Here is a 17,859-nt window from a genome sequence, read left to right on the forward strand (position 1 = left end):
GAACTTCGCTGTAAATAATTCAACATAGTTGAATAGAAACAATTATGTGCACAATTACAACACCCGAAGCAAAAATAACATTCATTACTCCATATTAAAGTTGACTTTAAGAGCTACACCAAAATTTTTGATTACCTACTCTGTAACATAAAATGTCTGACAGACAGCAAAGTTAAATGTGAATAAAATGTTGAAAAAACTTCTCCTTGACACCTTCTTCTACTTTGTAGGATAATTCCTAGTTTCGAAGTACGTAAGAGGTGGTGCATAGGAATTACTAATTTACTTTGGGAAAAAGTTAAAAAAGCACTAAATGTTCAGCACATAGCTGCATTTATGTATGACTGTATAATATGAATATTAAGTGTCTCGACGTACAAAATCATAATAAATCCTCCACCCGATCCATGGAACATGAAACTATCTGATCATATACGATAAGAATAATGATGTCACCGGAGCTATTTACATATCTTATGAGTAACTGTTATAGATAGATCCGTCACAAGCGTAGTAGCTTCGATTTTACCTTAGCCACTATGACGGTGCACTTTCCTCTCGGACACACAGCTCTTCGGCTGACAACAGATGACTCAGGAATTCTCCGCCGGAGCCAAACTTTCACAGATAATTTGCTCCGTTGATTATCAGTCAGGGCGGCCCACTTCTTATATACAGATGGCGATGTGAGACGTAAGGAGTTGGAGCTGAGGCAAAAGGCAGGTGAGTGTAGCAGCGCTCTCGCGTCGTTTCTTTCCCTCTCTCACTCTCCCTCCCTCCCTCCCAGTTGTATGCCTCATTCATACTTAGACTATCGGGAGATGCACACGAGCTGCGGCAGCGAACGGGTGAGTGTAGCAGCGCGCTCTCTCTCTCTCTGTCTCTCTCTCTCTCTCTCTCTCTGTCAACTTAACCGTAGGGTCCATTCGCACATTCATGTCCGTAGTATAGACTGGTAGTCAGCGTATATCTATGAGACTCACGCAGCCTGAGACTTTCCGCGAACGGTCGACCTTGATCTTCACTGCGCATGCACTGTTGGTGCCGCCTCACTTGTTTATCTGTCTTGGTTGCAGTATCGCTCAGTCTGTCAGTAGTGCGTGTGAGTTTGTTCTACAAACGACACGAATGAATTTCAAAACTAGTCTCCGTTTGCGTTGTAACAAAACTCTCATGCGAAAAATGCGTGCGTTCGTAATTTGCGGGTTAACTTTCTAGTTTTTGATTGCGAAGTCAGTGTTTTCGACTGACTGACGTTTCGCTGCCAGTATTGTCGGAGCAACGAGGGCTACTGTAGTGGTTAGCTACCTGATGTCAGTGCCACAGACTTCATGTTGTGTTCAGTTTAGTCACTTCGTTGTTTCATTTTCACTCTCGCAACAAACTTAACAATGTCAAATGTGCCGATTGACAAATACAGCACTATTTTAAACTAAATTTACTTATATGGTTGTAAGTTTGTAGTTGACTGGGTATTATTTATCCTAACTCTTTGATGGAGTAGGAGAAACACCCTACATCTACATCTACATGATTACTCTGCAATTCACATTTAAGTGCTTGGCAGAGGGTTCATCGAACCACAATCATACTATCTCTCTACCATTCCACTCCCGAAAAGCGCGCGGGAAAAACGAACACCTAAACCTTTCTGTTCGAGCTCTGATTTCTCTTATTTTATTTTGATGATCATTCCTACCTATGTAGGTTGGGCTCAACAAAATATTTTCGCATTCGGAAGAGAAAGCTCGGTTTTCAAACGGTCCAATAACGATGAATAATATGCACCTGTAATAGTTTTACCCATTTCCAAATAGTATATGAGGATTATCCCTTGCGAATCCCAAAAGCAGTCGCCATAACCTTTCCGGCAGAAGGACGGTCTTCGCCTTTTTTGGTGCAGATTCTCCCTTGGTAACCCATTGTTTAGATTGTTGTTTGGTCTCAGGAGTATAGTAATGTATCCATGTTTCATACACAGAACGAAACGACGCTTAAAGTCCTGTGGATTCTTCCTGAACAGCTACAACCATCCTTGCAACTCTTCGCATTATTCCGTTTTTGGTCAAGCGTGCGTAATCGCAGAACCAATCTTGCTGATAGCTTTCTCATGTCCAAATTTTATGCAAAATATTGTGTACCCGTTCATTCGAGATGCCCGCAGCACTAGCAATCTCACGCACCTTAACTCTTCTGTCATCCATCACCATATCATGGATTTTATCAATGACTTCTGGAGCTGTAACCTCCACAAGGCGTCCAAAACGTTCAGCATCACTTGGGCTCATATGGCCACTCCAAAAATTTTGAAACCACTTATAAACTGTTCTAATCGAAGCTGCAGAGTCACTGTAATGTTCATCAAGCTTCTCTTTAGTCTCCTGAGGCGTTTTGCCTTTCATAATGTTTAATCACCACACGAAATTCTTCTTCGTCCTTTTTTGACAATCACTCGACTCCCTTGATTCAAAATAATGCCAAACACAAAGAAATAGACCAATATGACTGAAACTTGGTGTGCGTTCTTTCCTAAGATGCTACTAACTAAACATGACCTCGATATGCACCCGTGGTGCCATCTCTCGGACTTTGCACGGACTTTTCAAACGCCCCTCGTAGTCAGTATAACCTGAAACATGTCGGCGTTAAAAAGACAAAGAAGTTCGAAAGATTGGGATTTTATAAAACTGGGTGCACATCCTAAGGTGAAAACTGTATCGTCCAGTCACAATAATGTGATCGCCATCTACGTTCGACCTCAGCGTGCAATAGCCACTCACAGATGGCAGCTGGCAGCTCTAGCAGCAGAGTGTGTATGAAGAATTACGGCGGGACGTGTAAAAAAATTGCGGATGTTCTCGTGCCACCAAGGTGAAAGTACTCCGTGCATGGCAAAATGGTGCTATCCAAACCCTGCGTCGAGGCAACCACGCCTACGTGTAGTTGGTTTTTCCTCGACGTGGTGGCATCTACCAGCAGGACAACGTAACGTCCCACACAGCTCGCTGTGTATGTACGTGGTTCGAAGAGCACCTGGTTGAGTTTATCGCACTCCCACGGTTTCCAGTTTCATTGGACTTAAACCCAATAGGTAGCCTGTGGGACAAGCTCGATCGGCCTGTTCGCGCCATGGATTCTCAATCGAGAAAACTATCACAGCCGTTCACGGCATTGAAGTCAGCATGGCTTAGCATCCCAGTTGGTACCTTCCAGAACCTCACTGACTCTCTTTCAGCATGTCTCGATGAGGTCCGCGCAGCAAAAGTTGGCTATTCAGGCTTTTGACAGGTGGTCACGTTAATATGACTGGACAGTGTGTATTGGACAGATGGGAAGAGCATTTTCGGTCACATACATGGGACATAAAGAGGCATTCAGACTGGGTAATTATGACAAATAAGCTGTTGCGAATCCTGTATACGAAACAGGCCTACCTCATAAAGGGAAGGGGAGAAGAAGACTTGGAAAGAGAGGAAACTCGCTCCGCTGGAAGAACTGGAGACCGTCATTCACGAAAAGAAACATGGCAGTATACTGAATGCGTAATTTAATGGCAACGGAATGAGATTTCTGTACGCCTTCGCGGAATTATTTTAAGACAGATACATAATTATGGCCGACCCCAGGAAAGATCAGATTTCGGAGAAATGTAGAAATACGCGAGGCAATACTGTTTCTACGACATAGCATTTGCAGACTTAGAGAAAGCTTTTGACAATGTTAACCGGAATGTAATGACATTTTCACTCTGCAGCGGAGTGTGCGCTGATATGAAATTTCCTGGCAGATTAAAACTGTTTGCCGGACCGAGACTCGAGATGTTTGCCATTCGCGGGCAAGTGCTCTACCATCTCAGCTACCCAAACACGACTCACACCCCGTCCTCACAGCTTTGGAAGGTAGGAGACGAGATACTGGCAGAAGTGAAGCTCTGAGGACGGGGCGTGAGTCGTGGTTGGGTAGCTCCGAAGGTAGAGCACTTGCCCCCGAAAGGCAAAGGTCCCGAGTTCGAGTCTCAGTCCGGCACACAATTTTAATCTGCCAGGAAGATTCTTAATGGGAATGCTTTATTTAAAATTCTAAAGGTAGCTGGGGCAAAATGCATGGAGCGTAAGGCTATTCATAACTTGTATAGGAAACAGACGATTATTATGACAGTCGAGGGGCATGAAAGGCAGGCAGTGGTAGAGAAAGGAGTGCGACAGGGTTTTAGCCTATCCCTTATAATATTCAATCTTTGGATTGAGCAAGCAGTAAAGTAAACCAAATAAAAATTTGGAGTTGGAATTTAAGTTCAGGGAGAAGAGATAAAAAACCTTAAGGTTTTCTAATGATATTGTAATTCTGTCAGGGACTGCTACGTACTTGGAAGAGCAGTCCAATGGAGGGCAAGTTGTCTTGAAAGTAAGATATAAGATGAATATCAACAAAAAGCGAAACAAGAATAACGGAATGTAGTAGAATTAAATCAGATGATGCTGAGGGAATAAGGTTAGGAAACAAGACACTTAAAGTAGTAGATGAGATTTGTTATTTGGGCAGCAAAATTATTGCTGATGGCCGAAATAGAGAGGATATAAAATGTAGACTGGCAATGGGAAGAAAAGCGATTCCGAAGAAGGAAATTTATTAACACCAAATACAGACTCAAGCGCTCTGAAATCATTTCAGGAGGTCTTTGTGTAGCCATGTGTAGAAGTGAAACAAGGACAGTAAAGAGTTTTTGGACGACAAGAGAATAGAAAACTTTGAAATGTGGTGCTACAGAACAATGCTGAAGATTACATAGATAGATCACATAACTGACGAGGAGATACTGTACAGAACTGGGGAGACAAGAAATTTGTGGCACAACTGGACTAAAAGGAGAGGTTGGTTGATAGGATACACTCTGAGTCATCAATGGATGACTAATTTAGTATTGGAGGTAAGTTTCAATGGTAAAAATTGTAGAGGGAAACCAAGCGATGAATAGAGAAGGCAGATTCAGAAGGGTGTAGGTTTCAGCTGTTATTCGGAGATGATGAGGCTCGCGTAGGATAGAGTAGCTGCCTTAAAACAGTCTTCGCATTGAAGACCATAACAACAACAGCAACAACAACATTATTGTAAAGTTACAATACCTCTTTGATGAGGACCGCACATTTAGTAAATTGAAACCTTATAGTCAAGGGAAGGCAAGATTCGATTACGATTGTGGACGGGGCCGTAATCCGTTACTATTGGTTGCCTTTTACAGAACACACATTTATTTTTAAAACAGTAATTCCAGACACAACATAAATTAAAAAATACCACAAGTTATTAATGAAGGAATACACAACTGTGTTAATAAAAGTGATTCCAGTGTGTTACAATTTAGCAAATCACCATAAAATACAAATACAGATAAAGTTAAAAAAAACGATCCACTGTGATCACGGCTGAAGGCCTTATACGCCAAGAATGGCAATAAATCAAGAATGTTTAAGAACTCGCTGCAGTTACAACTTACAGGTACTGAAATATTAAAAAGTAGGTGGCCACAAACACAGCAGAAGGTATCAGATGCCAGGATATAAGGTTTTAACGTTTACTGCTAAAATACAAATATCAAATTATTTTTTCAAAGCAAGTGACCACAATCACAGCTGAAGGCCTTACACGACAGGAACGGCAATTATATAAAAAATTTAGAAATCTGCTGTAAAACAGCAAATACAAGCAAAGGTTAATTAAAAGAAACAAGCAACTGACCACCAAACGGGTCAAATGAGATGATGGTAATCTTGTACATACATAACCTTTAATGTAGGCATTACAATAATAAAACGCAAGATCCAGTCACAGACGGTGCTCCAGGAATCGACCTCTGAGAAGGTCCGGCAACAAACACTTTCGCGAGCGATGAGATAGGCAGCCAAGAGTTGCATTCACTTCACAAGATGGTAACTCTGACTAGTGGCAGTCTAGCGAATGACTAATGATAATCTTGCTGAAGCTACCTGACGTCCAATAAACCAAATGCAAGAATGGAACAATACGCCAAAGCCAGAACCGGTGGACTGCACTACGCCCCCAGAATAGTGTGCTTAGAGCGGCCGGAACGAGAAAGGAATCCCTACCACCAGAGTAGAAGAATCACAAACGGCCTACAATCGAGAAATCTGTCAAAACTACACGCCCTACAAGACAGCAGCGGCAAGGCGAGGAAACGTACACTGCCGTTACATACACTAACGCCCTGGGCAGGTAACTGGGGCGTTAGCGGCCACCAGATAAGAAAAGTACAGCTGGTTTAGCTTAACAAATTGTAACAAGCTGAACGCAGTAAATAGTGACAAGAAGTCGAGGAAAGCTAATCAGATCCGCCTTCCCCAAGCGCTCCACTCGCTGCTCTTCGCCTCGGCAACACTCCGAGCAGCAACACGAACCCAAGCCACTGGAGAATCGCGAGATGTCACAATGGTGGAGGTTTCTCTACTTGGATTGAAATGCACTCATCTTAAAGCCTGCAGGATCTGGTTTACGACGAGGTCGTGCACCTTCATGACCACAGCCCTTCCATCCGGCAGTCTATGTGCGCCACCAGCAGTCCCAGCGTGTTCCCGCACTGCGCGGACCTGGCTCTTCCTGAGTCCCCAACCAAAGTGCTACGCTCACACGACATGGAAAAACAACAACGTCGCCCCAAAGATAGAGCAACAATTACTGCATATCGATAACCACCGCTGCTGCCACTAGCTGACAGGCAACGCTTGTGAAACGAGTGGCGCCAGTCAAGATGAGAAGAAGACAGACAACTGCAACCATGCCAACTAAAGGATACAGTCTGGCCTCCAACCTACAAACAACACTAACACGAGCTGCAGCATGGCTCAGAAATGAGGAAAATGTAGGCCACCTGTAGAACAGCATTTTGGTTGAGTTAATAACTGCGTTCACGTTGTATTATCGTGAGTTCGTAACAATTACCCGGACCCCTGCAGAAGCGTCAACTTGACATTCTTCGAGCACATAGCAATCAGCAGGATAAGGCCTGGTGCAGTGTGCGGTGTGAGATGACGCGACCACCGGCAGAAGTTGTAGATCTTAATGTAAGACGAGGACACACAGTCCAGTATGTTTTCATTCCATTCCATCTTGTGAACGCCGCAACTGCGTTGGAGTACTTTTTAGCATTGCATCTCCAAAACAACTTGCTGAGTTGTGTGTAGGACAAAACTTATGGTTGCACGCTACCAGTTATTACTGTCAGAACATAACAACAGTTACCTCAAATCCGTAATGGATATTTTTAAATTACAGAATATAAGTATCTTAGCTAAACTCCATTCGAACTTGCGTAGTTTGTTCCAGCATAAAAGCATTGCCTGTACAACCTCATTGTTTTCCAAACCCAGGGCAAAAGTTAGGGACGTAAAAGGAGGTACTTATGTGACAGCTTCAAAGACATTCCGATCAAAACTTCCCGACGTATTCGTGCTTTTTTTACTTGTTAGTATCAGTACCCCTGTCATGTAATATAACACAGCCACCAAAGAAATTCTATCCCCTCGGCAAAACTTGTTTAGGTATTGACCTGCATGCTCTTCAGCCATATGATGTTATATGTTGTTTACTATGACTGGCTAATAGTGTGGATTTTGGGCAAAGGGTCAGGGACTTCAGCATGTAAATTGCAAGACGCAGGTGGCCAACACTACGCAGCTACAAGAGCTCACTGCAATGGGCGTTGGGGAAATACGGTTAAGTCGTAAATAAGGCCGAGTACGTGAAAATATTTTGATTTAAATGTCTCTGAAGCTGCCAGGTAGCCGGAAAAGCTAGTTAATTCCTTTTATAACCCTAACCGCCCAGTACATATTCGCCTTTTCCTGTGCTTTGATAGAATCATTTTTCATTCTGGTTTCCAACTTTTACTCTACCATAATGTTGAAATTAGATCGCCATATCTTGACAAACGATGCAGATATTTTTTTTTTTTTTATTTGGCTCAGCCGGTGACTAATCCGGTATACGTTTTTTATTATCTTTCGAAACAGTTTACTTATATAGTGGCATCGGATGAAGCTTTGGCGAAACTGTCTTGATGCCATCTCCGGTTCATCGCTCAAACCTTGGTCAATATCGTGTAACATACCTACAGCAAGACAGATTTTCTATTGGCTATTAAAATGGCCGATGATCTGGACTAAACCAAAAACTTTTCACCTCACGTTCCTAGGTCAAATAGCAACCGAGCACAAAGAGCCCCCTCCCCAACCTGCGATTCTGTACGCTGTAGCAATAACGTGACTTCCACTTTTATCTTAACTCTTTTCCCAATAATCTTTGCATTAACTTCACATGCTGCATTTATATGCGCAGCATATACCTCTGCCCCACAATAGCAGGCTTCACTATCTGCTTCAGGTACAGGGGCATTTAAAAACATCATATACTTCTTGGTCTGAATGATGGTGATAACGATTATTTCTTTTGCAACTGCAGCCAAAGCTTCCTTTACACAAAACACCACTGGCCTAAATGACTACAAACAACAACTCAATTCCCTTACGTCCCTACAAGTACTATGGCTGTACGCATAATGTGGCAAACGTCATCGGCTACAGACTGTAAAGATCTAATATAAAACGAGGTGGTGATAATGGCACTGGAAAGTTCCTTTCTGGTGGTGACAGTTATTTTACATGCTAGTAAAAGGACGGTACAATGCGACGGAAGGACGAGATGTTACAAGGAAGCAAGGAGACGTCACACTAATTTCACTTATATCCGGTTCTGTTTCAGATTCTTCAACATGGCTTTCTACGCAGAATCGTGGCTCACAGAGCTGTTGGTAGCCCTGTCACTGGTAGTGGCGGTGGCGTACGTGTGGTTCTCCCACTCGTACAAGTACTGGAAGAAGAAGGGAGCGCCCTATCTGGAACCGCAGTTCCCCTTTGGTAACGTCTACAAAAGTTTTGTGGGCAAGCTCTCAATGCCATTGGATATAGTTGACGCCTACTGGCAACTGAAAGGTATGACTGGAAGTAAATATTATTTAAATCCATTATTTTCTTCATGATCACTCGCAGAGATAGTGTCATACTTACTTTTGATTAAATTCCATCTTAGAATAGATATTTGTTATACGTCTTTATTGAAAATCCATTTTTTCGGAAACATTTTTTTTTTTCTATAACATCAACTGAGATAAATGCATTTGATCCAACAAGATTCTAACACCTTTTTCTCTCAGCATACTATACATATCGCTCGTTTACATCACTGGTAGCCCCAGCGCTACCATCAGGTTTCAAATGGAACCATCGCGCTGGACTAGGCGCTCTCGACACGGTGGCAAGTCACTTTGCACACCATGCAGATGAGAGTAGGAGATTCCAGGTCTGCCTCCAAGATAAATCCTTCACCGGAATCTGCGGCCACATCATGGATGTTTTCTTCCAATCTGACGATTTCCACTCTCAACAGCCAGTGGAACCCTCCAGATGTAGAGATTGTTGGCATGGCGTGCCCATAGAGATTGTGTACATCCAATTAGTGGATGTAACTTAAAGCGTCAGATGGCATGAACTCCTCCTCGCTCATTTGTGGATTGTTCGCCATGGTGTGGCTATATACGCACTGACAGAGTCCCCCGCGAATCCCACATTCGAAGAAGAGCAGCACGTCAACATCAGTCAGCACTTCGACGTTCACATTAGCTCTCCTTAACATTGTGTCCACGTAAAAGACCTGGCGTGGTGTAATTCCCTCTGAGGAGTAGTAGGACGGTACATGCTGCCACACACAGTACGTGCCGTTCTACGAAGGTTTATGAGAGACATCAGGGTTACCTTCACAATGTGCCATAGGAACTAAGGGGGCACCTGGAGTCAGCGCAAAAGAACTTCTTATCCTCTGTAGGCATTTCCACATTTACCAGTTCCTGGATCGAACAGTCATTCCGGTGCCTTTCTAGATACTAACTCTTGGTAAAACAGTTGAGGCACCTATCGTAAGAATGCCGAACACCATCGTGGTTTGATAACTACTGGGAAAATAGGGGGACAGGTTTCTGATCCAGACATAGTGCTCCTTCTCGCCCTTGGAGAACAGCAACAAATCTACGTGTTTGGAGTGCTGACCAGCTAATTTTGAAAAGTAGAGGGAACTACTTTATGCAGTAAAAATGTCATTAATTTTCTGTGCTGTGCTTTCACACATGTACAGATGAATTTCTCTTTCCAAGACATAAAAAATGGCTCCACATACATCAGGTATGATTAGAGAAATCGTGCTCCCAGGAATGCGAAACAGGTACATCGGGGACCTGTATGAGTCCCCTACAAAGTTAGTATTTCGGAATTCGACTTTTTTTAAATGTATGTTTCATAGAAATAAATAAAATGTGCTGTTTAATTCGTAGTTTACCTGCGGCGATAAATCGTTGCGTGCCAAGTAATCTCATCTCCGCTGAAATAGCTGTGTGAAATGTTGGGTCCTGTTTTGAAATGACGTCTCGTATCTACGTTAGCAAACACTTCACATCGTTTGTAGAGATTCTACAAAGGTTTTCGAAGCTTTCCATGTCCTCAGTACTCTGTTCTTGCAACAGTTTATTGCAGGTTACATACTGTGGTCTTCTCAGTATCCAATCACTAAACCAGATACTTCTCGTTTTCTTGTTCGCATTCTTTGTAATAATTAGAAGACCTGCAGTATATCTGAGCCGCCTGCTCGTCATTTTACTTGCTCCCGCACTCAGACTAAAAACACATGTTGCAGAAGTATCTTGCTTATTTCTTCCGAGTCCTGTGGAATCGCAGCAGCAAGTGGCTCGTAGTAACTTGCAGCGATGACTTATGCAAACGACATGCTACTGTAAACCCAGCTTAACAGCTTTTAGCCAGTCAACCTCGGCAGCAGAGTACAAGAATTTTTATTGGTCGTTTCCTGTTCTCACTAATGACCCTTCTCTGCGGAGTGCTGCTTCCTGGTGAGACACTTTCAAAATTTCTTTCCTAGTGGTATTGCAAGATACCTGCCATCATGGAAAGTGATAAGCCCTCAAACTGGCCTAGTAGACTCAGACCATAGCTTATTTAGATGATGCTACCCCCAGACTGGGAAACAACCCCTGTCACCTACGATACCAGAAAATGCCTCAAGCGTATCTTATTAAGCCATCCATTCACAGCCAGACTTGTCACCTGACCCCCACCATCTCCCCCTCCCGCCACCGCTGAGTTGGTTGGTGACCTGTCTGAATGCGTGTGGGCACACTGTGACTGCATGGCAGACCTTACTTGCCTGCACTGACAAGAGTATGAGCTGGCAGGTAAGAGTTGGGTAAACAGGTAGAGGTCAGGAAAACCGACACACCCATACAACGGACCTGACTGCTATAAAATCGTCCACACAAAGGCGAGAGGGTCACGTAAGACCCAAATGGGGGCAGAAGGCAGCCAACTGCTCATGTTGTCTACGGGGGCCTATTAACCATGGGACGAGCACAGCTGGCTGGCCATGAGTGAAATGTCACAGGATCAGAATCATATTAGACCGAGTAATAAAGGCGCTTATATTTTTACCTTACCATTGCTTCAGACCCTCTTTCAGGGATACCTCGGATTACAGATTTCTCGCCACCTGTAATTTCTATTTACATTGTTCTAGCAATACAGAACAAGGGCAAGGGAAAAAATACAGACGGAGATATAGTATCACACATATTCAATATCAAACATTGTGAAACCTTCAACATCCATTAAATAATTGGATGCATATGACTACCTGTGTGTGGAAAGACTGCATGGCAACATTACAACTTGTGACACAGATGAAACTGGTACAGGTTGTGGGCAATAATTACAAAATGTGGTGTGTAAAGTCTTTAATAAAAAAATGTGCAAATAATTTAAATGGAAGAGAAAACCAACAAAAAAATTATTAAGCATTTGAATAATATACTTCAGGTTTGAATTTCTCTTACAACTTCATTTCCTTTATCATAAATGAAGTTCTCTAATCTTTGTCCACTTTCACGCAAAGGTGAACACATAAGCAACTTTGCAAAATATCCAATACCTCTCTCGCAGAATCCAGTGATAGCTTCATATGCAAAAATCAGAAACTCTTAAACTCAGAATGTGAACCCTGATCAAACTATGAAATGAGAACAGCATTTATGTTTTACCTTAGTTCTGCTATCGCAACTTGCGTTGCACTTTAAATATGTTTGAAAGTCTGAGGAAAATATGTTAAGTCACCAGGAACAGTTAACTTAGGGCTGCAAAATGTAGTGGCAGTGGGGGGGGGGGGGGGGGGGGGGGGAATAACAGACTAGAGTAAGTAGAACAAATTAAAGATGATGTTGGATATAGTAGTTATGTAGTTTTGAATATATTAGCATAGGACAGCAAATGACGAAGGGCCACATCATACCAGTCACAAGTCGTAATGAAGAGTGACAAGATATGTTTCTCCTATTCTTTGTTTTCTGATTTGCACAACCATAAATTGTCATGTGTCTTGCCAGCTAAGAGGTAAATGTGAAACCCGATCGGTCCTTGGTGTGTGAGTGTTGGTGGCCATATGTCTGCTTCATGACACTCCCTCCCCAACCTCACCCTTGTAACATGTAAGCAATGTTTACGCCCATGTATACAAAATAGGACTAGGTCCCTAAATTACCATGAATAATTAAGGGCAACAAGTACATTTTGATGAAGTCTACTGAGGTCGGTAACTGAACATGTGGCACTGTTTGTGGTGCCTCTAAATTTCTTTCATGTCATAAACCAAGTCATTGTCTCATTCTTCTAGCCACTCCAGAGGATAAAGACATTAGTTCAGTTCATCTTTTGTCCTCATCAACATTAAGCTCTCTGGAAAAGAATCCTATGAGCGCAGTAAAAGGGGTCCAAGAACCCTTTGAGAGCCAACAACATAAAAAAATTATATTTTTTTACAAAATTGACCTTTATCATTGTAGTAAGTAACGAATACGAGAAGAACTACTCAAAAAATAAACAATAAATTGTCTTAAGGAGGTGGTTTGACTTTGGAAATAAAATTTTAAATTTTTTCACAAAATTAACCTTTACCATAATATTAAGCAACGAATACAAGAGTAAATTAGCGAAAAGTAAACAATCAAAATTGTATTAAAATTGTGGTTTTACTTTGGGACCACTGGGACATACAGTTTTCAACTACCCCTTGAAAGCAATTTCACATTGTTCCTAGATACAATCCCACACATCGGAACTTCTATGAACTCATAGTGCCTAAACCAAATTATAGTCTTAAACAACAAGTAAAAAACGGAGCTTTCAATTTAGAAAGCACACGTAACAGCAGTTGTACAAACTCAAATTTACGTTACAGTTATTTTAGAGATACTTACTTTTTATTTTAGAGATACTTACTTTGACTACTAATGACCTCCTCAATATGATCAACACCAAAAAAAACACGTCACAATCTCCTACAATCATATAACACCTCAGTGTACCACTAGATGTCTGTCTTGCAATAGCATCAGTTGTTACCTGCGAAAGCACTGGAACTTCCACAAAATAATGACAACAATAATAATAATAATAATGAAATGGCGGTTTCGTGCAGAAACTATTGGTACTCAATGGGTTACACGACGGCCAGAATAACAGTGTACATACACATAGTTATAAACTGTAGCATAGAGGCTAGTGGATTACTTACTGTGAAAATTTCGATACTTTTTGTTCATGGTCGCATATTTCTAAATACTTTTCTGCCATGAATTTGACAGAAGTTTGTAGAGTATGTATGTATGCATACACAATGCCAAAATTGGGCAGATTTTCGTTTTATTTACAATTTATTTATTATCGAGTTTATCATTTGCAACTTTTTTTCCAGGCAATCGTTTCGGCGGAATATATTTCTTCACTCGACCAACCCTGGTGGTACTGGATCCGGATTTGATCCGCTGCATTCTCGTCAAGGACTTCTGGACCTTCCAAGACAGAATGGTACTAGTGAACGAGAACGAACCTATAAGCCAACACCTTTTTGCTATTCGTGGGAACAAATGGCGCAGGTTACGTGTGAAGTTGACGCCCACGTTTACATCTGGAAAAATGAAGATGATGTTCCAGGTGAGACTACTGCCCCGCATATTCATAATTTAAACCGGAAAAAACACATTTTGTAACCCCCAAAACAACTTAATTCAGCCACACTTGCACTTCGAATCATGGTAAATCTTGGGGAGAAACAAAACTATAAGTTGACATATTCTGATTATTTGTATTCATTAATATGCTGGGTTAACTTATCTCTAATAATGTACGTGTTTATTGCTCAAAAACGCTGCTGGAAGGATAATGTGTGGTACTTACCCATGATTATTTTGAAGTCATCTGTTTAAGGACTTAGGCATTTTGGGAACTGCAGCTCGTGAATTGTGTTGAAAATAATCCATCAAATTTCAATGTGAACAACTATGTACATAATTACAGTAAAAGTTACACTCATTACTTCACATTAAGGTTGCCTTTAGCTCAGTAAAGTAGTGCACAATGCTGCCAACAAAAGTTTTGATCACTTACACAATGATATAAATGTTTCTCACAGACAGCGAATTTAAGTTTGAGAATAGACTGAAAAGGTCTCTCCTTTACAACTCCTTCTATTCTGTAGAAGAATTTCTATCTTTGAAATTTGTAACAGGTGGTTGGCAGGAATTACTAACTCATAACTATACCGAAACAAAATCAATTGCTATTGCTCAGAATGTACTCATATTTATGTATGAATGTATAATGCTGGTGTAAAGTGACTCGTTCCACATCATTACGATGTTCCCTCGGCCATTTGCACAAATCAATGGCACACAGAACATGAAATTTACTAACATCAACTAACTGTAATTAACTGTGTTTTGGCTCACAATCCGATGTGACTGCTTATGCTCTATTTGTAGCTTCTAGAGGTCCATGTTTATCCATATACTGATCGGTACAATGAATGCTCTTTTTTCAGACGTACCCCAATCAGTTCTACACTGTAAAATCTTCTATATTTTGTAATAAGCATTCCTATTCCGAACTACATTGTTCTACTGCACAAACCGATATTAGTAGATTGCAAAGAACACCGACATTTTATACGTGACATGTACTCACCTATACGAGATGTGATTGGAAAGTTTTACGAACGGATCCGCTACTGCTTATGGGTTTGGCGGGCAGGTACACGGCGAATTGGGAGTGAGTCATTGCCTTCTCCTTAAACACTCTCTGACAGGAAACTGCGTTTCGTTTATGTAGTTCGTAGTGGGACACTGTTCTATTGGATAATTATATGTTAGTTTGAAGAAGTTTCCCACATTCATATAGTCAAATGTTATCCCTAGTTTTATCTATATCCCAAACAAAACAAAATACATAATTTTCAAAGTACTTCAGCTGATCTTTAATTACACCAGTCAGTATTAAAAAATATAAAAACTTAAAATAAGACAATAAATCCTTTTAAATAAACATATCTGGAGTTTTGTGGCGCAATGGTTAAAGCATCTGCCTAGTAAGCGGAGATCCACGTTCGAATTCCAGTGTTGGTACAAATTTTAATTCATTGCTTCAGCTTTATTCATTGCTTCAGCTTTATTATCAAAATAAAGCTGAGACTTAATATGTCTCACACACACACTTCTTGATCTCCCAGTCACCCCCCCCCCCCCACCAGCCACTGAACTGAACTGGCAAAAATCCAAACTAGTTCAGTGCCAAGTGCAGTGTAATCTGTAAGCTACACCAGTTGTGCCACAACGTTTATGTATTTTTAATATTGGGCCTGGTGCATGAGTTCATAGCATTTTTTCATAAGTTTAATAAAGACAGCAGATACACATAACAGAGACTTTAGTCATCAATAATATGTTTTCAAATGGTTCAAATGGCTCTAAGCACTATGAGACTTAACATCTGAGGTCATCAGTCCCCTAGACTTAGAACTGCTTGAACCTAACTAAACTAAGGAAAAGATGGCAGTTATAATAGTCGAGGAGCATGAAAGGGAAGCAGTGGTTGGGAAGGGAGTGAGACAGGGTTGTGGCCTCTCCCCGATGTTCTTCAATCTGTATATTGAGCAAGCAGTAAAGGAAACAAAAGAAAAATTCGGAGTAGGTATTAAAATCCATGGAGAAGAAATAAAAACTTTGAGGTTCGCCGATGACATTGTAATTCTGTCAGAGACAGCAAAGGACTTGGAAGAGCAGTTGAACGGAATGGACAGTGTCTTGAAAGGAGAATATAAGACGAACATCAACAAAAGCAAAACGAGGATAATGGAATGTAATCGAATTAAGTTGGGTGATGCTGCCGGAATTAGATTAGGAAATGAGACACTGAAAATACTAAAGGAGTTTTGCTATTTGGGGAGCAAAATAACTGATGATGGTCGAAGTAGAGAGGATATAAAATGTAGAATGGCAATGGAAAGGAAAACTTTTCTGAAGAAGAGAAACTTGTTAACATCGAGTTGATTTAAGTGTCAGGAAGTCGTTTCTGAAAGTATTTGTATGGAGTGTAGCCATATATGGAAGTGAAACATGGTCGATAAATAGTTTGGACAGCAAGAGAATAGAAGCTTTCGAAATGTGGTGCTACAGAAGAATGCTGAAGATTAGATGGGTAAATCACATAACTAATGAGGAGGTAATGAATAGAATTGGGGAGAAGAGGAGTTTGTGGCACAACTTGACAAGAAGAAGGGACCGGTTGGTAGGGCATGCTCCGAGGCATCAAGGGATCACAAATTTAGCATTGGAGGGCAGCGTGGAGGGTAAAAATCGTAGAGAGAGACCAAGAGATGAATACACTACGCAGATTCAGAAGGATGTAGGTTGCAATAAGTACAGGGAGATGATGAAGCTTGCACAGGATAGAGTAGCATGGAGAGCTGCATCAAACCAGTCTCAGGACTGAAGACCACTACAACAACAACCTAAGGACATCACACACATCAATGCTCAAGGCAGGATTCGATCCTGCAACCGTAGCTGCAGCGCGGTTCGGGACTCAAGTGCCTAGAACCGCTCGGCCACAGTGACCGGCAATATGTTCTCCTTCACCATTTACAATAGTCTTGCCAACACTGGGGTAACTTTTCAGTTCCACAACTGTAGAAGTCACGTCGTCTTGTTATGAAAAACTCATCGAGTCGTGTTCAGAGTGCATTTTTATCCAGAAAGGAAGTTACTTGACGGTTCTTCTATAGGGAGGGGAAGAGATGAAAATCAGGTGACTAAGGAGGGTGCACAATGACGTCCCAAGCCAACTCCTGTATAGTGTTTTTATCTGTCTAGCAGAATGCGGGCAGGTGTTATCACGGATTAGCGTCACTTCATGCAGTCCTACTGCTCACTGTTCTTGGATTGTCTCTGCAAGGCGTCTCAGTTATTGACAATACATGTCAGCAGTGACACACCTTAGGGAAGCAATTCGTAGTGCACAATCCCATCACTCTTCCACCACATCCATAAAATGATCTTATGTGGTTGCAATCAGGTCTTTGTATGGAGATTTGCTGCCTTGTTAGAGCTCAGCCGTTCCTTTCTTTTCCTTATGTTGGCATAAAGACACTATTTTCCGTCATCAGTAGCGATACAGGATACGTATGGTTGGTGTTCTTCATCATCCAATTGATGACGAGCAAGCAGAATGTACATATGGCCACACACTGATTTTTGTGGTTTTGGCCCGGCAGCCTGCTATGTCGAGGTATTATGGTATGTGTCATCGGAGTACAGTGGGCACCTAGTGTACTCCGCTGACGACTGGATACATCTTAAATTGGGTCCACTTTCCTGCCGCATGTTCTTGCGCTGTAGTGTAGGGTCAG

The 17,859-nt window shown here is 41.6% G+C and overlaps 1 protein-coding gene across 2 annotated transcripts in view; it reads left to right on the forward strand.

Annotated features, from left to right (window-relative positions):
• Window positions 1-681: 681 nt before the first annotated feature.
• LOC124615850 (cytochrome P450 6k1-like) overlaps window positions 682-17,859 on the forward strand; it is a 46,973-nt gene continuing 29,795 nt past the window's right edge. Inside the window, exons 1-3 of one of the 2 annotated variants that reach the window (XM_047144006.1) lie at window positions 682-723; window positions 8,773-9,002; window positions 13,873-14,111. In XM_047144006.1, the coding sequence (XP_046999962.1) occupies window positions 8,783-9,002; window positions 13,873-14,111 (459 nt within the window). In that variant the 5' untranslated portion in view covers window positions 682-723; window positions 8,773-8,782. Of the gene's footprint in view, window positions 724-819; window positions 849-8,772; window positions 9,003-13,872; window positions 14,112-17,859 lie in introns of those variants that run through there. The other variant, XM_047144005.1, reaches the window with a different exon arrangement.

Source organism: Schistocerca americana, chromosome 5 (assembly GCF_021461395.2).
Source record: "Schistocerca americana isolate TAMUIC-IGC-003095 chromosome 5, iqSchAmer2.1, whole genome shotgun sequence".
NCBI classification, from domain to species: domain Eukaryota; kingdom Metazoa; phylum Arthropoda; class Insecta; order Orthoptera; family Acrididae; genus Schistocerca; species Schistocerca americana.